Raw genomic sequence first — 23,463 nt, 5'->3', positions numbered from 1 at the left:
AAGAAGGTTTCCAAAACACCTCACGAAATATGGACAGGGAAAGTTCCCTCGTTAGCACATATTAAAGTCTGGGGTTGTGAAGCTTTCGTAAGACGAGAGACTCACGACAAGCTAGCAGCTAGAAGTGAGAAATGTGTTTTCATTGGTTACCCAAAGCAGTCTTTTGGATATTTGTTCTACAGGCCTAGTGAGAACGTGGTCTTTGTAGCACGAAGAGGAGTCTTTCTGGAGAGAGAGCTCATATTCAAAGAGGACAGTGGGAGCACCATTGACCTTGAAGAAATTCGAGAGTCAGCCAATGAGGGAACCTTAGATGACACTAGCACTCAACCAGAGGAAACAGTTCCTGTTGAACCAATCGATAACTCATTACCTCTTAGAAGATCCACTAGGGTGAGTGTGCCACCTGAGTTGTATGGTTTTCATATTACTTCAGATGGTGACACATTCATAAGTGACAGAACACTGGTAAACTTAGATGAACCAGTCACTTATAAGGAAGCAATGGCAGGCCCAGAGGCTTCCAAGTGGAAAGAGGCAATGGACAGCGAGATTAAGTCCATGTATGACAACCAAGTTTGGAATTTGGTTGATAGTGCACCAGGTCGTAAGACAGTTGGGTGCAAATAGATCTTCAAGAAGAAGACAGACATGGATGGAAATGTGCACACATTCAAGGCTCGACTGGTTGCAAAAGGTTTCACTCAAACCCCAGGGGTTGACTATGATGAGACCTTCTCGCCAGTGGCTAAGATTAAATCTATTAGGATATTGCTCGCCATAGCTGCCTTTCATGATTATGAAATCTGGCAGATGGATGTCAAAATTGCTTTCCTTAATGGGAAGTTGGCTGAAGATGTTTACATGAGTCAGCCAGAGGGTTTTGTTGATGCAAAGTTCCCCAATAGAGTGTGCAAGCTTGAGAAATCCATTTATGGATTGAAACAAGCATCTCGCAGTTGGAATCTTTGCTTCCATGAGAAAGTCAAAGAGTTTGGTTTCTCTAGAAGTGAAGATGAGTTCTGTGTGTATATCAAGGCTAGTGGGAGTATAGTAACTTTTCTGGTGTTGTATGTCGATGACATATTACTCATTGGTAACGACGTTCCAACCTTGAAAGAAGTTAAGTCTTGGCTTGGAAAGTGTTTTACCATGAAAGACCTTGGAGAAGCTGCCTATATTCTTAGGATTAGAATATTAAGAGATAGAAAGAAGAGACTAATTGGACTTAGTCAGAGCACATACTTGGATAAGGTACTAAAGAGGTTTAGTATGGAAAATTCCAAGAAGGGAGAGCTACCTATCTAGAGCAATACCAAATTGAGTAAGACTCAATGCCCGAGTACAGATGTTGAAATAGATGACATGAGTCGTGTACCTTATGCTTCCGCTGTCGGATCGATCATGTACGTTATGACATGTACTCGCCCTGATGTGGCATTTGCTTTGAGCATGGTCAGTCGCTATCAGGGAAACCCAGGTAGAGCTCATTGGATAGCAGTTAAGAATATACTCAAGTATTTGCGAAGGACAAAGGACTGGGTCCTTGTGCTTGGTGGCAGTGATACTTTGAGAGTAAATGGTTACAGTGATGCCAGCTTTCAGACGGATAGAGATAACTTTCGTTCTCAGTCGGGCTGGGTGTTTTTACTGAATGGAGGAGCAGTTACTTGGAAGAGTTCCAAGCAAAATACGGTGGCTGATTCTACTTGTGAATCAGAGTACATAGCAGCAAGTGAAGCGTCGAAAGAAGCAGCTTGGTTGAGGAACTTCATCGGGGATCTCGGAGTTGTTCCAACCATCCAGGAGCCTATGGAACTGTTCTGTGATAATGAAGGAGCGGTTGCCTTAACAAAGGAACCAAGAGATCATGGTAAGACCAGACATATCGACAGAAAGTACCATTTCATCAGACATAGAGTTGAAGAAGGCCATCTTATAGTAAAGAGGGTGTCATCTGAAGATAACCCAGCAGATCCCCTCACAAAGGGTCTGAGTAGGGCTAAGCATATTCAGCATGCTCGGAGCATAGGACTGAAATATGATATTAGTTTTAGTAGTTAGATTAGTTTTATTCTGAAACTTGTAACAAAGTAAATGTAATTGACTTTTGGTGATTAAATAATAAAGTATTATTTATAAGTTTGGTTTCTGCCTTTTGTCAATTGTTTATTATTGTGTTTCATTTTTGCATGTTTTACTTCCCGAATAATAAGATTATTCAAACTCCACAGTCACTCATACTTTTGGAAGTAAGTAGTGAATTAAGACTGTCATGAACTGGATTGTAGATTGTCTAAGGATAGACATGGCAATAGAATTGTTGCAACGTTCATGAGTACTCAGAAATTGAGATTTGAGTACTGGATAAACCCTCGCTCAGAGTATCACTTCATGGAATTCATCACGAGTAATACTGAGACGATAATATCTTATAATCTTGAAACGAAGATATATGAGTTGCAATTTACAATTCGGTCATGCATTGGTGATACGAAAACGCATCAGTAACTTGGTGTTATAAAACGTATTGTCATGTATAATTTGATGAGTAAAAGATACAAGCATATGAGTCAACGTTTATTCGTTCCTTTTGCCCTAATAGGAAAAGCGATATATGTGGGCCTCTCGATGATTTGGTGTTGACTTATGTGCTGGGCCCAGCCAGGACTAGATTGATGTGTTCGATTAGAAGTCCTACATCATCACAAATCAGAAATCGGGAAACATAGATTCTGGACAAAGAGATTGATTACATTCCATGACTTATGTCTAGGGATATCTAGCAGAACGAAGGATTATATGATCACTTATCTTAGGACACGTAACTGACTGGGTCAGAGTTCGGCAGCAGCTTTTTGGAAGCTACAATTTGCTGGTCAAATTTAGAAGGCATACTAGCAATTATAGTTACAGACTTATCCAAGTGGGAGACTGTTGGATTAGGTGTCTAAGCCCATAACTATAATTGGTATGTACTTGAATTGATAGCAGCACAGTCCTTTTGGGTTGCCCTCAACCTAGCAACTGGACAAAGAAATTATGAAAGGAGAGATATTAATTTATAAGATTAATGATTTAATATAAATGATTTATTAATATGTTAAAAGATTAATATATTAATTAGAAATCATTATGTTTAATTAATAGTTAGCCAGAAATTAATCAGAATTAATTTTGGGGTTAAAAGAATTAATTATAAAGTGCAGGGACTAGTTTGCAATTAACTAATAGTTGAGTGGAAGGTTCCAGAACCCCCTTGGAAGGAGGTGGACGAAATTCTTAGGGGAAACCCTAGAGATTTCGTCCAAGGGGTCCAAATGAGGCCTTTGGATCTTGCTTAGGCCCTAAGCAAAGGATAACTAGGGTTTTCCCTAAACCCTAGATCCCTCAGCTATTTAAGGAGCCTCCTGGCTCACATTTGAGGTCACTGATTTCCTTGGAAGAAACCCTAAGGCCGAAATTGCATACTCTCTCCATCCTCTCTCCTCCAAGTTTCCTTCTTGCTAGTTCTTGGGTGTGATTCCATTAGAGGCATTACATTTGTGGTGCTAAGCTTCCAAGAAGATCAAGATCAAGATCAAGAGGATTATCAATTGTTTGCTATAACAATTGAAAGGTATGTAACTTCTAAACCCTAGTTTGTTAATTTCGAAATTAGCCTCTCTCCTCTAGGGTTCTTGTTTTGCAATTCAAAGTTATATGTTCAATAGTTAAAACATAGATCCAAAGTAGGTTGCATGTGAACTTAGGAATTGTTTTCTAGTTTATTTGTTTTACTTAAAACCCTTCACCTTTCGCACCTACCTGTACCTTTCCCCAAGGATCGACCTGATAATTCCATTTCGTCCTAAATAAACCATATACTACCAACCACCGCGTAACCCACATCCTAGACTGTTCTAAGATTTCCTCTACCCACATCAAACAGACCAATCATAACAGGTTGCCTTTATGCATGCAAATTATACACATAAGAGGATCAAATAGACTTTCGAATAAAAATCCTACCCTAGGACCACAACCAAACAAGGAACAGGAAGTAAGGCCAAATCGATAATTCTAAGGCTATAAGCTCCTAACCGTATATAATTTTAAAAGCATACACGTAGCAAATTCCATACGATCATCTAAGTTCAACTATCAGAATAGCATGACTAGCATATTGGGGATATACTTACTTGGCTCGGTTGATCACGCGCGTTGCACTCTCATCTTTTCCCTCTTTCGAAAGCTTTTTATGTTATGTTTGAAAACAAATTTACTCTTTCCTTAGTTTGAGTCCTGACACACCCGAGAGTATGCCCGAATCCCTCAAACCAAGGCTCTGATACCAACTAGTAATGACCCAAATTTTACAAAGAAATTTTTCATTTTTAATTAGTCAACCATTTTTCATAAAACATAAAATTTCCAATAATTGTTTTCAAAACCATCAACATTACAACATTATTAATTTCAAAGCATCAGAGTGTCCTCCAAACCAGATCAGAAAAGAGAGATAGAGTGCACGCCGCATCATCACGCCTTGCCTTTGCCCTTGGACTCCGAAGTACCTGAAACAATTCCACAGACGGTAAGCTGAAAGCTTAGTGAGTCCCCCAGAGCATACCCCGCACAAACCACATATTGCATTAGCTATAAAGCTACCTCTACCACATATCGCATGTCAATTAGCCATGAAGCTATCTCTACCGTTAGCCACAAAGGCTATCTCTACCATCAGCTATGAAGGTTGTCTCTACCATTAGCCCTAAGGCCATCTCTACCATTAGCCATAAGGCTATCTCTACCGTTAGCCACAAAGGCTATCTCTACCACATATCATGCACACATACATATCACACCTCTACTTAACAAGTAAACCAACTATCACAAGATGGGCCGGCCTTGGTGCCTTAGACCCATTGGTATGGTGAGAAAACTCACCTCTCAAAGGTTGAACTGGCAAACTGGATTCAGATATGCCCTATGCTGCTCTTCTCAACTGCCTATAATCAATGAGTAAAGAACTCAGCATAATCCCAAAAATACCCCCAGGGTCAACCCTGGTCAAAGTCAAAGTCTATAGTCAAGGTCAACAGTCCATATTGACCTTGACTCGACGAGTACAATCATTCACTCCTCGGGTTCCCTGCTTAACTCATCGACTCGCCGAGTCACCCGAGGGACTCGTCGAGTTCCTTGGTGTTTACGGCCGTAAACCACCAACTGTACACCTTTGACCGTAAACCCTTGGTCGTACACCCTTGGCCGTAAACCCTTGGCCGTAAACGAGAAAACCCTCTCGACTCGTCGTGTCACTTGCACGACTCGTCGAGTCCCCCAAAGTTCATCATGATTACGGTCCTTTCCAGTGGGACTTAAGGTCCCAAACTTTAGATCCATCATCTCCTATAGTAGATTTCACGTAAAGTTACAAACTTTACGTGCATGTAGGGCCTTTCATAACCGTAAACACCAAAACTAATCCTCCAACAAGGTTTTCATACATGGGGAGGGAATAAGCTTATAAAGCATGCAATTTTATGATATTTGGGACCTAGTGAGGTTCAGATCTAGAACCATACCCTTGTGATAGGTCCAGATCTAGGCTTGCATCCATTTCCTCAAAGTTTGGTCATGAACTCCCAAATAGAATATAGACTTAAGGTAACAGATTCATACCACAATTTGATGCCTAAGACGAACTAGATGCTAGATCCAGTGTTTTCCCCTTGATTCTTCTTCTCTAAACTTGGATTCCTTCCCAAATTCCCAAAGTCAAGCTCTCAAATGCACACACTTCACATACTGGGGAGTTTGCAGCCGTACACAGTCTCTTATGATGTTAAGGGAGGCTGTAAGAGCATTTAATGAGGCTTATATAGGGGCAAACCCCAAAATTAGGGTTTTTCATTAAACAGCGCTGACTCGTCGAGTCAGCCTTCTGACTCGCCAAGTCACTTCCGATTCGTGCCCCTGAAATACGACCCTACTCGACGAGTTGAGCTCCCTACTCGCCGAGTCCATACATGAAACTTCTCCATTGGCAAGTTTCCAACCAATGCTCAAACCAGGTGTTACATCTATAATCATCCTTATTCTCAAACTCAGGTAGCAAAGCATAACACATTTGTCCTCTACAAATAACTGTAAAAAATATAAATCAAATTAGAAAGTTAAATTACATTATTAGAAAAGAAAAACTTTGACTTGCTTCAAATAAAAAGACTCAGAAGTCAAGAACTTACCTTATAAATTTTGACCAACTTCAAAAAAATCTAAAATCAAAAACATGTAAACTTCAATCACCGAATGAAAGTTAATATAGATTGCTGCTTCAATGCTTATGAATTCTAGAAAATAGGATCATAAAGACTGAAAAAAATGATATTCTTATAAATAATATCAGAAATGTAGAGATAGATAAAAAATGTATAATAGCTTAATTTGAAATCAGAAACATGTAAACCTCAAAAAGGGATTTTTAATGGACAAATTATTGCTTCAATCTTCAGAATTCGAGAAAACATGAATAAAGAATAATTAAAAAAAATCTAATTTACTTCTGAAGAACATCATAAATGTATCAGATAGATAGAAAAAATAAACAATATCATTTGATTTTTTCCCTTAGAATCGGTCCCAAATTCTCTGATTTTTTACCCTTAAATCAACAAGAAAAAAAAGAACATAAATCTGAAATCAGAAACAATGAATGAAACAAAATCATAAAAAAAATTGAATTACTTCTTACAAATCAGAAACTTATCAGAGACAAAAAAATAGAAATTGATTTCCTTATTCCTTCAAAATCAAGAAATTGATTTCCTCAATTCCTTGTTCCTCCTGAGTTCTGATTTTCGAAACTGATATCATTGTTCCTCCGATTTTGGAAACTAGTTATTGATTAGAGCGTAGTCAACCTTCTAAAATCAAAAAAATCAGAAATTATAGATAAAAAAACTAAACAGAAGACGAAAAAGAAGTAACGACCCATAAAAAAAATTGAAATACCTTAATCTTACCTTTTGATTTCGAAATCTCAAACAGGTAAGAAACTTGAAGCTTCTAAATCGTTGCCTCCGATTGTAAACTAAATCATTGCTTCAGAGTTTCATGAAGAAAGAAAAAGAATTATGATTATATTTGTTGATTGCATTTGAAATTGAAATCAACTGATGCGTTAAAAAGAAGCAAACAATAATACGGTTCGTTGTTGCCTGTCCAGAAAGATTTAATTCATGCCACAGAAATCGAAGTGTTTTCTTTCTTTTCCAGAAATTTCAGTTTTTCCCGCTCACTCTGTCGACTGATACATGGATAAAAAGATTAACCTAATTTGTTTTGGGCAGAGGCTATTGTAAATGCTAAAGAAAAATTGGGCCCTGTTCATGGGCACTTCCTAAACTCCCCATGGGCCGGCCCTGATATATACACATCCATTCACTTATAGACATAAACAAACAGTTGATCTGTTGGTTAAGGCGTTGACTTATTGAAGCAAAGGTCTTAAGATTGATTCTCGCTCCTTACATATCCTTTTTTTTTACTTTTTTTTTTAAATTTTCCCAACTATTTTATCCCGCATCGCAAAACACATGTAAACTCAGCCATTTTCGTCTATTATATAAACATGTTATCCTCATGCTTCATTTGATATCTGTTCTGAGTCCCACATTGATTCAAGTATCAAAATATACTTCAACTTCATGTTTATATAACAAGTCTTGGGTTAGCTAAGGATTCGATTAAGGTTTGAGTTTTAAACCAAACCAGGGAAACCCAAGTAACTCAATTTTTTTTGGGATATCCCTTACTTTAATATTGGCTTCGCCACTGTTTTAATCAAATATTGTCAAAATCAGGATCTTATATATGATCGTTTTCCGCTTTGTAAGATCATGATCGTAAGATCCTATAAAAAACAATTTAAAACATAAAAATTTCATTTCACACATCTGTTAACCAACCATTTATCAAATACATCATTTCACGATAAACAATTAAAAATGAGTATTACATGTAGTTACTCTAAGAAAAAAATATTAAAAAATTAAATAAAAAATAGTAAAGATCCTCCGATCTTACGATCCTACCCCGACCTCACACAAAAATGATCATAGTAAGATCGAGATCGATTTACCTAAGTAGTATTATAGGATTATATGATTCTACGATCAAGGATCATGATTTTAACAACCTTGTTTTTAATATTATTTTGAGACATCAGGCTAAGTGGAGTGGCACTCGCCAAAGCCACTCGCCAAAGCCACTCGCTTAGCTCGCCATTGATGTAGAACACCACCCCCTAGCACTCGCTAGGGGGCTCGCCAAAGGAGAGTCGCCGTTCTCATAGTGTGAATAAAGAGAAAGAAGTGAAGGTTTTGATTGGGTTAGAATATTTACTTCACACATTTCAATTGTTTTTATATATCTTTTCTAATTTACTCCCTTTCACTTAGATACAAATTACAAAACACACCCTCCAATAATTTCATTATCTATTTCAAATATATAGATGAAATTGTATGTTAATAATCTTAATAATTATACAGTTTGCAATGTTTACTTTTATTGTTATGTAGGCTAGTATTGGTTTATTTTCTTAAAAATATATATAGATCTTAAATAAAAAATGTTTGTTTATTAAAATATAGTAATTAAATTAAATTAGAAAAATGAAAATATAAAAATAGAGTGCTAGGAGTGCTACCACTCCCCACCAAATGTTACGTTTAGATGCTAAAAGGAGAAAAATGAAATGTCACTTAAAAAATTGATGTGACAAGATGCTAAGAGTGTTACCACTCCCCTTAGTCTTATAATAACATAGTTTACATAAACAGCTGCACAAAAGCAAAAGGTCAAAACTTATAGCATCCGACCAAAAAACTTGCCTGTTTAATTTCTTAAATAAAGTTAAAGTTTCACAATATTACACCAAAAATAAAAATTGAATAGTTAAATTTAGTAAACAAGAAATTAAAAGACAATTAAAATATTGAAACAAAACTAAAAATATTAGATTTACGCACATTTTTTAAAGCTAGTAATTAATTAATCTTGATAGAATAATTACGAATTCAAATTATTATCTATATCTATTGACAATGACCCACACTCTGTATATACAAATCGGTGAAAGAAAATTAGACCACGGCATATCCAACGACACTTCTCATTCGGCCGGCTCATGGAACACATGATACAAAATTAAGCATTTAAAAACAAGCATAGACTTCAGTGGACGACTGGACTCCAATTTCGCTATTTGTTAAACCCATAAAAAAATGCGGCAACGTAGACCCCCATGAATCTGCGACGACTCCACCGGAAACAATGGCGACGATAGCAGTTATACTGTTGATATTACTCTGGATTGATCATCGGAAAACGCTCGCTGATTCCATTAAACAGCCGGAAGCGATTGGTTATGGGTATTCTCTCCGATCTATTGCCCTAGGTTCGTCTGGAAAATCATTGGTCGCTGATCTTCAACTGAATAAGAAATCTTCGTTGTTTGGACCTGACATCGATGAGCTTCAACTCTTCGCAAGGTACTTCTGATTTCGTCAAATCTCAATTTGTTTCCAGAATCAATTATGTTCTGTTATTTTGTTTTCAAGCGGTAGAACAATCTAAAGTTAAATATTGTATTTATTTGGATATTTTTAACTTTTGTTCTAATTTTAGTTTTGAAATCTAAACTGTTCTTTAATTAGAAAAGATCGATAATCAATTCCTGATACTAACTTCGAATATGTTTGAGTTTCTCATTTTCTTTCGATCTCTTTATTTATTTATTTATTCTGTATATGAAATATATGAAATGAGTTCATTGATTAAAATCCAAGCATTTATTAAATTTATTTATTTATATATTGGATTTTATAGAAGGTATAGATTGATATTGTATTGGATTGGTTTTATCTATTTAATATTTTTTAGGGTAAATTGTAGGAATGGTCCATATGCTTTGGGATAATATGTGTGGTTGGTCCCTAATAAGTTTTTAACTCCGAAGATCCATATTATTTGTTTTTGTTGCGTCTTTAGTCTATCTTTGACCTAAAATAAGTTTTTTTACCCTTATTAGTTTCTTTTTTATCCAAACAAAATTTATTTCATTTATATCGGATAACTGTGATAACTAAAAATAAAATCACGATTCCGCCAAATAAGACTAAGAAAGTGACATTAACTTCAAGTTTTCAACTTATTTTTTAATTAAATAATTAATAATATTAATTGGATTTGGCTAATAGTATTAGATATTTATTAGATTAAAATTGGATATTCAGTTGGATCGGACCGGTTCGGTTATCCATTGAATTGCCAAGATAATCCAATTACGGATCCAATCCAATTGATTTTGAAATTTAGCATCCGATCCAACCTAATTGCAATTGGATATCCAATCCAATTGGTCGGTTTGTAATTGGATGAGTCGGCTCCTATTGGATTGGTTAATTTCTACACACTTCTATAAAATAAGTTGGTGATTAATATTTAAGGTTCAAAAATCAAGATCTAGCCCTTGGCATTACTTCAAAGTCATTATATATATATATATATATATATATATATATATATATATATATATATATATATATATAATTTCTATTTCATTTTTGATATATTCCTTTAAAATTTTCTTATACACATGTTTTTAAAACTTTGGGAAAAAAAGATTTATTATCATCATTTTTTTCAACTAAATTAGACATTTTTATGTTATTGTATTGTAATCTAATTCATTGTTGATATGTTTTCTTCAGTTTTTTTATTGGATTTCAAACATGGTAATGTACTAAATATTTCCTTCCCAAGAACACACCTTGCTATAACAAGGTGTGAATGATTCAAATTTATGTTTTTTTTTAAGCTTTGAAACAGTTGATTGTTTGAGGGTTCGAATCATCGATGCTAAGAACCAAAGATGGGAAATTCCAACCCAAATCCTTCCACGCCAACCACAATCATTCGATTTGCCCCTAAAAATCCGTCAACAAATTCCAACAAAACTGCTCCTTTCAGATCCCACCTCCGACCTCATCCTAACATTGCACAACACCACCATCGGTACAATCACTCAATTCGGATTCACAATTGCCCGTCGCTCCACCGGTGATATACTCTTCGACACCTCCGACACTGTCCTCGTCTTCAAAGATCAGTACCTCGAACTAACATCTTCACTTCCTGCTAACCGATCCTCAATCTATGGTATCGGAGAGCACACCAAGCGTTCGTTCAAATTAGCGCACAATCAAACCCTAACTCTTTGGAATGCTGATATCCCAAGCACCAATCCTGATCTCAATCTGTATGGATCACATCCGTATTATATGGATGTCAGATCACCAGATTTTGATGGTAAAGTGGTGGCCGGGACTACTCATGGTGTATTGTTGCTCAATAGCAACGGGATGGATGTTTTGTATAAAGGCGATATTATTACGTATAAGGTAATTGGGGGTGTTCTTGATTTCTACTTCTTTGGTGGGCCTTCGCCTAAATTAGTCATGGATCAGTACACTCGTTTAATCGGACGACCAACTCCCATGCCCTATTGGTCCTTCGGTGAGTTCATTTACGTTTTAATTAGATTCTCCCTTCCAATTTGAAAACTGACTTATTTTGTTTACAAAATTAAGCTAATAATATACATATTGGTAATTGGTTTACAGGGTTCCATCAGTGTAGATGGGGTTACAAAGATGTTGAGGATCTTGAGAATGTTGTTGCTGGATATGCAAAAGCCAACATCCCACTGGAGGTTATGTGGACAGATATAGACTATATGGATGCTTATAAAGATTTCACTTTAGACCCTATTAATTTTCCTTTGGATAAAATGTCAGCATTTGTTAAAACTCTTCACCAAAATGGTCAAAAATATGTGCTCATATTAGATCCAGGTACTTATCCGCATCATTTTTTAATACAAAATTGTCTCTTATAGATTAAAAAAAGTCTAAATGCAAGAAATAGCAATGTACTCGACTACTTTCACATATTTGTTTATTATAGCCATTTAAATTTCTTTTCTTCCTATTACAAAATTGTACTTTCAATTATTATTCTTATTAACGCACTATACTTTAAACAAACTACCTAATTATAGCATTGTAGTTTCAAATTTTCCTTATTATAGCAATGCACATCGATTTATATTTGCATAACATTGCTACAATTTGGTAGATATTTCAAAATGCAATTTTGTAATAAAAAAAAATGAAAGTAGGATGCTATAAATATAATAAACAAATCAACGAAAGTACATTACTATTTCTTGCATTTAATTGTATATAAAACAATGTTGCATTGTAGTAAAGTGTGAATTTATATTGGTCTAATGGTTTCTTGTAGGTATCAGTGTGAACACAACATATGAAACATACATTAGAGGACTAAAAGCTGATATCTATATAAAACGTGAAGGAATACCATATGTAGGCGAGGTTTGGCCTGGAATTGTTAATTTCCCGGATTTTTTAAATCCAAAAGGAAGAATCTTTTGGGGCAATGAAATCAAAAGATTTCACAATCTTCTTCCATTTGATGGAATTTGGCTTGACATGAATGAAGAAGCAAATTCCATTTCCTCCCCTCCAATTCCCACTTCAAAACTCGATAACCCTCCGTATAAAATCAACAACTCCGGAATCCAAATGCCGATTAATAACAAAACCGTTCCTGCAAGTTCGTTGCATTTTGGGAACATCGCTGCTTATGATGCACATAATTTGTATGGATTTATGGAAGCCAGGTCAACAAAGGCATCTTTGGTCAAAATAACGGGAAAACGCCCGTTTATACTTTCAAGATCAACGTTTGTGGGGTCCGGGAGATTTACAGCACATTGGACTGGGGATAATGCTGCGACATGGGATGACTTGGCGTATTCCATTCCGAGTATTTTGAATTCTGGGTTGTTTGGGATTCCGATGGTGGGGGCCGATATTTGTGGTTTTTTTGGAAATACTACCGAAGAACTCTGTCAGCGATGGATTCAAGTACGGATTGTGAACCCTTTGTTTTCAAAAAAATATCTGAAAGCACAATTTTTCTAAGATTTCAAGGAGTAAATAAGATAGTTGAACATGTAATAATTTTAGGCTTTTTGAAATTACTAGGGTTAGATGCTATTAGATGCAAAAATAGCGACGTACATTCATTGAATTGTTTATACTTTCATTTCTTCCTATTCCAACATTGTACTTTGAAAACCTATCCAATTATATAGCAATGCCTTCCAAAATACAAAGCAATTTTCACTGCTATAATTTGGTAGATTTTTCAAAGTATAATGTCTTAATAAGGAAAAAATGGAAAGAACAATGCCTTAGTTAGTCAAACTACATTAGAAAAAATTGAAAGTACACTGATACAATATAAAGAAAGGAAACTAGGATATGCTATAATACTCAAGTATATGAAAGTATGTTGTTATTTTTTGCATTTAACCCAAGTATAGTATTTTACAGTTATATGCAAAAACTAGTATCCTACTTTTATTTATTTTGATAAATTATATCATCCTGTCTCCATTTTCCGTTTTCCTATTACAACATTGTATACCTTGGAAAACATGTTTACTTACAACATGATCTTTCAAATACAAAGCAATTGTCACTGTGATTGTAGTGTAAAAAAGCATAGAGAGCAAAATGTTATAGTTGAGTAATTTTCAAACTATGTGATTTGCAGTTAGGTGCTTTTTACCCATTTGCAAGAGACCATTCTGACATACAAAGCACAAGACAAGAGCTTTACCTTTGGGATTCAGTAGCAGCAACATCTCGAAAAGTCCTCAGCCTTCGTTACCAAATGCTCCCTTATTTCTACACCTTAATGTACGAAGCCCATTTTAATGGCACTCCCATCGCCCGACCTCTCTTCTTCTCATTCCCGGAAGACACCAACACTTACAACATCAGCACGCAGTTTCTCCTCGGAAATGGTGTATTAATCTCCCCTGTTTTGACCCCAAATACAGTTTCCATCGACGCATACTTCCCATCTGGAAACTGGTTCAGTTTATTCAACTATTCTGATACAGTGAGTGTAGAATCAGGGAGTTATATCACACTAAACGCACCTCCGGACCATATAAATGTACATATTCGCGAAGGGAGCATAATCACGTTACAGAGAGAAGGTTTGACCACGGAAATAGTCAAAGAGTCGCCGTTTCACATACTGGTGGTGGTTAGTGGGAGAGAGAATAGCACCGGTGAGGTGTTTTTGGACGATGGGGAGGAATCAGGGTTTGGGGGAGAGGGTGGAAACTGGACGTTGGTGAGATTTTCATCGCGATTTGAGGGGAAAGTTGTGATTTTAAAATCGGAGGTCGATAATGGCGGATTTGCGTTGAGTCGGAAGTGGATTATCGAGAAGCTGACATTTATTGGGTTGGAAAATGAATCGGGATCGACAGGTTGTGATGACATGGGACAAACAGGAACATTGAAGATCTGTGGTGCTGGGAAATTCCGTACGGTGGAGATAACGGGTTTGTCTGTGTTGATTGGAGAAGGGTTCGAGTTCACGTTGGACCTCGGCGGCGGTGGTGCCGTGGTGATGAAGAAAAAATAAGAAAATTATAATTTTATAAAATAGTCTTTATGATGAATTTTGACACCGTGTATTTTACTTAGACTTGTGTAGTTCTGTTGAAATTAAGTAAAACTGTTGACTTAAACTAGATTGGTAACCCCGTTTCGCGGGGGCAGATGGACCATATGTGTTCCTACGATATCGGTTGTAACCTTTGTTCAAGATATTTCGTATCTATTTAAGAATCTGTTAATAGAGCAGATAATTATATTAGAGAATAAGGATCAAAAGATATCATTCATTAGAATTAGTGGTAACAGATAAATATATTAGGCGATAAGGATCAAAAGATATCATTTACAAAAGTGTCCATTCAGTAAGGGATGACTACTGGACATTTGATTACAAAAGAGTTGGTGTGGTATGCTTCGTCATGGGGCTTGGTGGTCGTGAATGATTTTCTTGCAGATGTGTGTTGATGCACTCATGTTCTCCTGCATCGCTTGGAACATGTCGAGCATGAGCACGGTGTCTTGGTCGAGGTTGTTGATGAAGGATTCGGTGATGACAACGTGCCTGTATGGCATTTCCACTGGAGCTTCTTTTATCATATTCTGCATTGCTTCGTTGATGCTGGTGTATGTGTTTTGGACCATGGCCAATGATTCCTTCATTGTCTCCAGCTGGTTTTGCAGTTTCTGCATGATCGCCTCCGTCTTCTATGTTTCGTGTTTGGTGGGGAAGCTGGTATATTTGGGGTGTGATTTTATAGGGGATTATTGTGCTTGTTGGATTGTATTTATTAGAGGCAATTAATTCATATTCTGGGAAGTTATAGATGTAGGGTGGCTGCGACTTTTTTTTCCTTTATTTGATAGATGGGATTGTTAGGTATCGGTGTGGTATTAAATTGGTAATATCTGGGTATATCTTTGACTGCACATGGTATATTTGTTTTGGAAACTGGGATAATATAGGATTCGTGATTAATATATGTGTTGTCTTCAATAAGGTTTGTAGCATTTATATGTATTTGAATATAGAAACAGTGCAATACTTGTAAATTGTAATTTGTAAATTGTAAATTGTTGTTGTATATAAATTTATTGAATTGTCGTCTATATTGGTATGATATTAAATATGACTATGTTATTGTATCCAAAGTATTGGATGTCGTCAGGCCTATGTTGGGAACCCCATTATATATTTAAAGAACTATATATGCTTTTTTTTTTGTGAAATTTTGGAAAACTGGAAGCATGCAAACGGTCTTTGTTTATTATTTTGTTTATATTACATAGGATAGTTGTTTATCATGTTTGCTACAAAAGATAAAATATTATCCGAAACAAAAGTTGGATTTCACAGTGTTGTTTCCTGGTATCTGCTATTTTGAGGTCCGTTTTTGAATTTTTGTTGGTGGTGGTCCTGTGATAGGAGAAATAGAAAAGTGTTGGTGTTCGTTTTGGTATTTTGTTGTTTAGTTTTGATTTCATTACATCGTCTTTTACCTGGTGGAGTGAAGGTCAGGGTGCGTGCGACAGGGCGTGGAGGTTCACTTGCCTGAGGTGTTCCGTCATCTGATCGCATTCTTGGCATCCGTGTTTGGCCTGGTGTTGTTGGAACAGGTGACTCTGGTGGTGTTGTTGATTGTTGGATGTCAATTATTATGAAACGGATGTTGTCGGGAGTTGATGCCCTGAGCATTTGGATAGACATAGTTTTTGTTTGTTCTTTTTGATCGGTGATGATTGAAGGCAGGTTGTTTCTGTTTGTGAGCGGGTTGTTGGATATGAACTTTTCAAGCGATGATTTTAACAGCTTCTGACATGATGTTTCAGAGACAATCGCAGGTATGGTGTCCGTTGTGTCGGTAATGGTGACTGTGAGTTTGTATCTATGCACATGAAGAACTTGTAAGTGGTATTGTTAGTGAATAATGGTTTTCTGTATGATTCAGAGGATGCTTACGTGTAGGTTGGCTTTTCAATGAGTCCATGTGCACTGCAATACCACTGGTCACCTCTTCTGAAAATCGGATCTTTACAGATTAGACATGTTGTTTGGTACCAAGTGTTTTGGAAGTGAAATTCCTTGATTGAAGCTTGTACTATGAAAGTTTTATCCTATAGATAGAAAGCAATTGGTTGTGAGAATGTGAAAGGGATTGTATTTGTAAATAGTAATATCATTGTTATCATCTTACCAGTAGATCGGATCTGTTTTTCAGTTTCATGTCGTATAAGGTTGAGGGAGTTCCTGATAATGCTGGTATTGGCCTTGAGGGTCCTGTGAATCTGAAACCACGTTGTTGTTGGTATACAATTTCAATGATATGGATTGTAGGATATTTGTGTAATTTATGTCACTTACAAATTTATGAGTGATGTTGTCTCCGGTATATTTGGATTGACATAGATATGTGTAGCATGTGATGACCCGTGTCGTAATGCTCCTACATGGAAGGTATTTGGTGATTAAAGGCATTAGAAGATATGATGTGACAGTGATAATACACACACACACACACACACACACATATATATATATATATATATATATATATATATATATATGGAGGTTTGTAGAAGAGGGTACCATTGGATTTTTATGGTTTTAGGTTCGTTACTGCAACAACTGTTGTCGTACATGGGCGATCTAGGGAGGCACGGTTGAATTTATGTGTATTTGTTATACATTCTTTCCATAGATTTATTGCAAGTTCACTGCCACTAATGGAATTTGGGTTGTTTTTTATGTTAGATGGTGATGATGGAATTTATGTGTGTGCTTTGGTAGTTAGTATATATACCTTTCGTCAGTTAGTATAAGTAAGACAAACGGTTCTCGATTTGCTTTTGTGCAATCTCTTACCTTCGACAGAACGCCAACGAAGTCTGTTTGGAAGTAAATGTAACAAATGTTGGCACGGTTAACAACTACCAGAGTCTAACAAATCAGAAGAAGAAAGGCTACTAAGTATTTTTTTTAACTCTGCAAATATTTTTTTATGGGTTCAGTTTTTTCGGTTTTCCTTTTTTTTTATTTTGGAATTTGACTAATATACCCCTGCTGATGTTTTGGGCCAAACAACAAAAAAAAAAAAAGAGCTGGGAATGACGAATACGAACTATTTGGAAGTAAATTTTTTATATCTTTGAAACCGATTGTTCACAGTTGTGTTTTTTTATTTTATTGAATTCGGAAGTTGACAAATATACCCTGCTGATGTTTTCAGGAAAATAACAAAAAAAGGCAGAAGCTGTGAAATGAGCAATACGAAGAATTTCGATATTTTATACAAATGATAACAAATTCAAATTTCCATTTCGGTTATATGGATGGCACAACGAATACCTGGATAGTATGGTGGTGCTTCTCCGAGTTCTATCAGATGTGACTTTGATACGAAGTGAAACCAGGTTTTTGGAACTGTTATTGTGTCTGGAATTCGCTGTATGATGGACTTGAGGCCAACATCAATATAGAAGTCATTTTCGAGAACTTTTTGATACTTGTCTAATTGAGGACAGCTATAATCTGATATAATGTAACACTCTGAAACATTGGAAACATATTCAATGTAGCTCTGATTTGTTCGCTGTCCAAGAATTTGAATTGCATCTGCCTGTAGGAACATATTATTATAACATTAGATTCAATGGTATTACATGTCTTTTTATTCTTGTAGAATTGTATGATCTGCTAATCATATGTGTTTATTTGAGCAAGAAACCGATTACTTTTGTGAATATTGAAGAGTGATAATTAAGAATTTCCTTTCTACAAATTTCAAATTTGTTGAAAATTTGAAATTCGAAACCTATTTTTGTTGTACTTTTATAAACCGTTATTGTACATGTTTTTATTCTTATAAAATCGTATCTTCTTGTAAGCATTTCTGTCTTATTAAAGGGCATATTGGTTGTTTTTGTGAATATAATAGACTAATAATTAATAATTTGCTTCGTACAGATTTCATTAGTTGAATAATTAGAATTTGAAACCTGCTTTTATCGTAATATATTCCGGTGGGAACTTACAAATCTGTCAACAGTCAGGTACCAGGTCTCGTATTGCCGGACATCGTGCTTCCATTTGCGTAGTATTCTAACATGTAAGGGGCCTCCGATACCCTCAGCTTTCTGTTCTGAGATACTCGTCATGGGTTGTTTGTGTTCTCTAATATAAAGAAATGTGTAGAGGTAAGCTGGATATTTAGATGAGAATATAAAATTCTATAAACATGTAAGAAGTCTTCAAATAGTGAAGAGCATATGAATAAAATGAAAAGTAGTAACGATGTTGAAAGGTAGGACAGGCAGTGATACTGTAGACCTCAGTTGAAGTAACTTTGTGTAGTAAATCTTTGAAGACAACATTTTTTGTTTCGTTGTTTTTAGTTGTGTCACTGCTGTTTATTAGTATCTTTATCGAATCTGGTGATGTTGCTCGGGAGAGGGCAACGTAAAGCTGTCCATGTGCAAATACGGGCTGTGACAAATAGATTCCAATCTTACGTAGTGATTGACCTTGACTCTTGTTGATAGTCATTGCGTAACAAACTTTCACTGGAAACTGTTTTCGTGAGAAGACGAATGGCAGATCTGATGACTTATGTATGAAATTTATGCGTGGTATATACACACGCTTTCCGATGGAAGTGCCCGTTATGATGGTCGCTTCAATAACGCTTGGTAACAATTGTGAAACAATCATCCGGGTACCGTTGCATAAACCTTCCTTCTGATTTATGTTTCTTAAAAGCATTAGCGAGCAGTCTACCTTAAGTAGAAGCTCGTGTGGTGGTATTCCTAGAAAGCTTAGTTGGTTTAGGTATTCGATTGGATAGAGGCCTTCCAAATCCGATGTGTGTTTTCCATTGGGCTGCATGGTGTCTGTGCTATTGTATACCCTCGTAGCTGTTGTCACCATTTTCAAAATGTGAGTGTTTATCTCGTCTGCTGAATCATTTGTGGGACAAACTATTGCTCTTGCTGAAAGGTGTGTGGCAGTCGGTTGATTAAGTGTACCATCCCCATACACAAAATCTATTAAGGTCTGTAGGGAATTAGGGGAAGGTGATATTAGGAGTGAAGATGGAATTTGTATCCAACTTGAGTCCCGTGGGTCATCTTTGTCAGGTACACCTATATGTCCATTACCAATAGCTAGCAGCCATGTGGCAAAGTCGGATAAAGTCATTGAGCCGTGGGGTATTGTGTTAGAGGACTCAAGTCTCATGTTCGTATGTAAAAAGTGAATTATAAAATATGTCCATAAATACGAACTTGGTAGAGTTAGTGCTATAATTTCTGAACGTGTGCTCTTTGGTAGAATAGGAAGAGTTTGGCGGAAATCACCACCAAGAAGTACTGATATGCCTCCAAATGGTTTTTCGTCGCAGTCTAGCACATCTCTAAGTGAACGGTCCAAAAATTCGAAGCATCTTCTATCACTCATTGGTGCTTCATCCCAGATTATGAGTGTTGTACGCTGCATAAGATCGCCAAGGAAAGTGCGTTTTTTTATATCACATGATTTTTTGTCGTTTAAATCAATAGGTATTTTGAACCTTGAGTGTGCGGTTGTCCCAGAGGGTAACAAAAGCAATGCGATTCGGGAAGCAGCAACAGCCAAAGCGATCTTCCCTATCGATCTCAAATAGGAAAGAATAGTTGTCCATAAGAATGTTTTACCAGTGCCACCATGTCCATAAACAAATATTAGTACTTGTTTTTTGTTCTCTATGGAAGTAACGACTTTGTTGTAGACTGATCGTTGGTCACGATTTAGCTTTGGTAATAGATCATTGTGCTGTTTCCGTAGTCCTTCCTTATCATAACTCATTTCTTCCAATAGTAGTCGATTTCGTAAAACACCAATAACATCGACTGACGGAACAGGAAGACCAAAGTCTGCCATTGAGTTAGATGGGACAGCAGAACGGAGCGTGTCATCTAAATCATGAAGGAGTTGTTGTTCAACAATCCCAGCAGCAGAGGTAACCGTCTTATCTGGTACTTCGGCTCTCAGGGTATGTAAGTAGTCATCTTTCATCCTATCGCACGCAGTGTTCCACAGCAAAAGTGGATTGCTAACCTCACAGAAAAGGAGTAGATGACAGAAAAGTGATCGTAGCTGCGATGCATTTGCCCACGTTGAAGCCTCTGTGAAACATGTCAACCACTCGACATCATCACCTATCAATCGAAGTGCATTACAGGCAGCCCTGAAAGTTGGATAGACAGTACCGGCAACAGTACGCAAATCTTCAAACGATGTACATCCTTTTTGGTGACACAGCAGCATCTGTAAGTAGAACAACTCTCCAGATGTCAGATGTACAAATACAAGGCGGCCTACCATTTTTGATGATTCATAAACCCTCCGATCCCAAGATTTACTCGATTTATCCCATTTGTAATTTTTTGGATAATCCAGATATGTCAAATCATGGCCTTGAGGGTCCCTTGAATTGCTTTCAAACCACCCAAGGAGGGTAGTAATGCTAGCATATGGATTAGATAATACTTCAGGTATCGAGTTGTCCCCATTGAACACCAATTGTTGCATGTTTTCCTCATGAACGGTTAGAATCTGAATAGGTGGATGTCGATGATGTATGTGGAAGTCCAATATCCGCCATGCTGCCTCATGTGGACATATATACCGCCCATCCAAAAAATTTTGGACCTCATTTATAGGACGACACTCTTCATTTCCAGATCTGTCACGACTACCAGTAGGCGCTGAACTGGCTGATGCATCAGAAGATCCCTGCTTTTGGATAGTATATCTGACACGATCTGCACCTTTGGAAATATACTTAAATAGGTAATTAATCATCATGCTCCACCCACAGTACTCAACATTTATATGTGCACGGAATCATGAACAAAGCCTTTTGTTATAGGGCACAACATATCCATTATCAACAATCTGTCCATATTGAGTAGTGTGGTGTGCAGTCGAGCTACGTTTGTAGCGTACATATCCGTCCGTGTCAAAAAATGTAGCATGAAGAAACGGCTTGGTGAAGTGTTTACTACATTTACCTTCTTTCATACATGGAGCTTTTTGGTTAAGCGGTCCACATGGACCATGGATCATGCAGGTTGTTATCGTATCGTACAATTCTGCCTCCTTAATTGGATCCGGCAACTCGGCTGTGATATACTTGTCAACATCACTTGCAATTTTTATACGGTCCGTAGCTGATACCCAGAGTAAGGTATGACAATGGGGAAGCCCTCTTTTCTGGAATTCAATAGTGTACAGATCTGCAATAATGTACATTTGAAAAGGATCAACAATTTCGAATACATTTGTTATAAAGGATGATATGAGTATGAGGTGATGTTTATCTTCTAAAGCATCGAATATCTAAATCATAAAGCAATGACATTCATATGGATTGAATATGTAGAAAGTGATAAAACATTGCCAATAAGAAAGATAAGCATGCAGGGCCAACAGCAGCAACTTCTCCATCCAGGGGTAATTTGGGAACAACATATACAAAGTAAAAGTGCATGTGATATGTGCAGACAGGGGTAGAAAAATAAACGATATATGTGCGTTTTCGTTGATTGGGACCAGACCAATGAAAAATGAAAACAAAATCTCAATTTAAAAAAAAAGTACAAACAGGGGTAGAAAAGGTAGCATATGTACACATACGTAGCTTTCAAAATGGGTATGAACCTGAGTAGCAGACAAACACGTGCATACAGTGGCAGGACCACCAGGTTATGAATGCAGAGGTAATTTTCGAACAACATATACAAAATGAAAGTAATGAACAAAATACAACCTCCTCTATAGGAAGGTGCATGTCATATAACAAAAATTCAAAATTCAATTAAATTTTGTTTTATGAAAAATAATTTTTATACATAAATGATAACACTCCAGGAAACAGAAGAAACATTTAATCCGATAAACATACATATCATATAAAAGCTTAATCAATAATTTTTTTAAAAAAAACGAAATTATGATACATCAGTCAGCAGCTACCTGGAAGCATGGGAAACACATGGCTGCAGTGACAGCAGCGGGAAGTTATCAATGCAGGGGTAATTTTGCAACAACAGATACAAAATCACATGTTTGCAGTGGCAGCATCATGAAGTTATGAATGCAGGGGTAATGTTGGAACAACGGAATACAAAACCAAAATAACGAAGAAAATACAATCTCCTCTATAGGAAGGTGCATATCATATAAAAAAAATTCAAAATTCAATTAAATTTTGTTTTATGAAAAAACCATACAAGGCTGTTGTTCCAAAATTACCCCTGCAGTGTGTATGTGTGTCTGTGTGTTTGAGTTTCTAGATAAAGAAGAAGACGACGGGATGAAATATGTGGGGTGGTAACAGGAGGGTATAATGGGTGCAGGGGTAATTAATATTTTTTTTTTTAAAAAAAACCGAATTATGATACATGACTCAGCAGCCACCTGGAACCGTGGGAAACACATGGCTGCAGTGGCAGCAGCGGGAAGTTATCAATGCAGGGGTAATTTTGGAACAACAGACACAGAATCACATGTATACAAAATGAAAGTACACTTCTATACGAAGGTGCATGTCATATAAAACCTGTTAATATACTAACAAAAAATCAAAATTCAATTACATTTTGTTTTATGAAAATTAATTTTCATACATAAATGATAAGGCCCCTGGAAACAGAAGAATCTATTAATCGAATAAACATGTGTATACAGTAGCAGAAGCAGCAACATATCTAAGCAGCTGTAATTTGGAAATGATCAATACAAAATGAAGATAATCTATAAAAAGCGACCTACACCATAGAAAGCTGCACATCATATAAAAGCTTAATTAAATTTTTTTTTCTTAAATTGGGATTATCAACCATGAGTCATAAGACAGGTGGAAATAAG

The 23,463-nt window shown here is 36.5% G+C and overlaps 3 protein-coding genes across 4 annotated transcripts in view; 1 reads left to right on the top strand and 2 right to left on the bottom strand.

Moving 5' to 3' along the window:
* The first annotated feature begins 9,133 nt into the window (after window positions 1-9,133).
* LOC145108965 (alpha-glucosidase-like) lies at window positions 9,134-14,771 on the top strand. 2 transcript variants are annotated; one of them, XM_079046058.1, is made up of 5 exons: window positions 9,134-9,542; window positions 10,871-11,568; window positions 11,676-11,906; window positions 12,358-13,004; window positions 13,699-14,771. In XM_079046058.1, exons 1-5 carry the CDS (start codon window positions 9,325-9,327, stop codon window positions 14,584-14,586), a joined length of 2,682 nt encoding a protein of 893 aa, XP_078902184.1. In that variant the 5' UTR covers window positions 9,134-9,324; the 3' UTR covers window positions 14,587-14,771. The 2 variants fall into 2 exon arrangements, with proteins under 2 accessions (XP_078902184.1, XP_078902185.1); XM_079046059.1 differs by having other exon boundaries at window positions 9,398-9,542; window positions 10,882-11,568.
* A 954-nt stretch (window positions 14,772-15,725) lies between these two features.
* LOC145169092 (uncharacterized) lies at window positions 15,726-16,827 on the bottom strand. The gene is made up of 4 exons (XM_079087664.1): window positions 16,754-16,827; window positions 16,519-16,673; window positions 16,059-16,444; window positions 15,726-15,975 (listed from the first exon to the last, which is right to left on the bottom strand). The coding sequence occupies exons 1-4, from the start codon at window positions 16,781-16,783 to the stop codon at window positions 15,935-15,937; spliced, it is 612 nt and encodes a 203-aa protein (XP_078943790.1). The 5' UTR covers window positions 16,784-16,827; the 3' UTR covers window positions 15,726-15,934.
* Window positions 16,828-17,805: 978 nt separating this feature from the next.
* Window positions 17,806-23,463, bottom strand: part of LOC145108966 (ATP-dependent DNA helicase PIF1-like) — a 28,370-nt gene continuing 22,712 nt past the window's right edge. The window contains exons 2-3 of the mRNA XM_079046060.1: window positions 18,591-21,830; window positions 17,806-18,175 (exon numbers count right to left, since the gene is read on the bottom strand). Of these exons, the coding sequence (XP_078902186.1) occupies window positions 18,766-21,399 (2,634 nt within the window). The 5' untranslated portion in view covers window positions 21,400-21,830 and the 3' untranslated portion in view covers window positions 17,806-18,175; window positions 18,591-18,765. The remainder of the gene's footprint in view (window positions 18,176-18,590; window positions 21,831-23,463) is intronic.

The sequence above is a fragment of the Lactuca virosa genome, chromosome 4, assembly GCF_052849685.1.
Source record: "Lactuca virosa cultivar CGN04683 chromosome 4, Lactuca_virosa_CGN04683_v6, whole genome shotgun sequence".
Taxonomy (NCBI): domain Eukaryota; kingdom Viridiplantae; phylum Streptophyta; class Magnoliopsida; order Asterales; family Asteraceae; genus Lactuca; species Lactuca virosa.
This window is presented reverse-complemented; position numbering and strand designations above follow the sequence as displayed.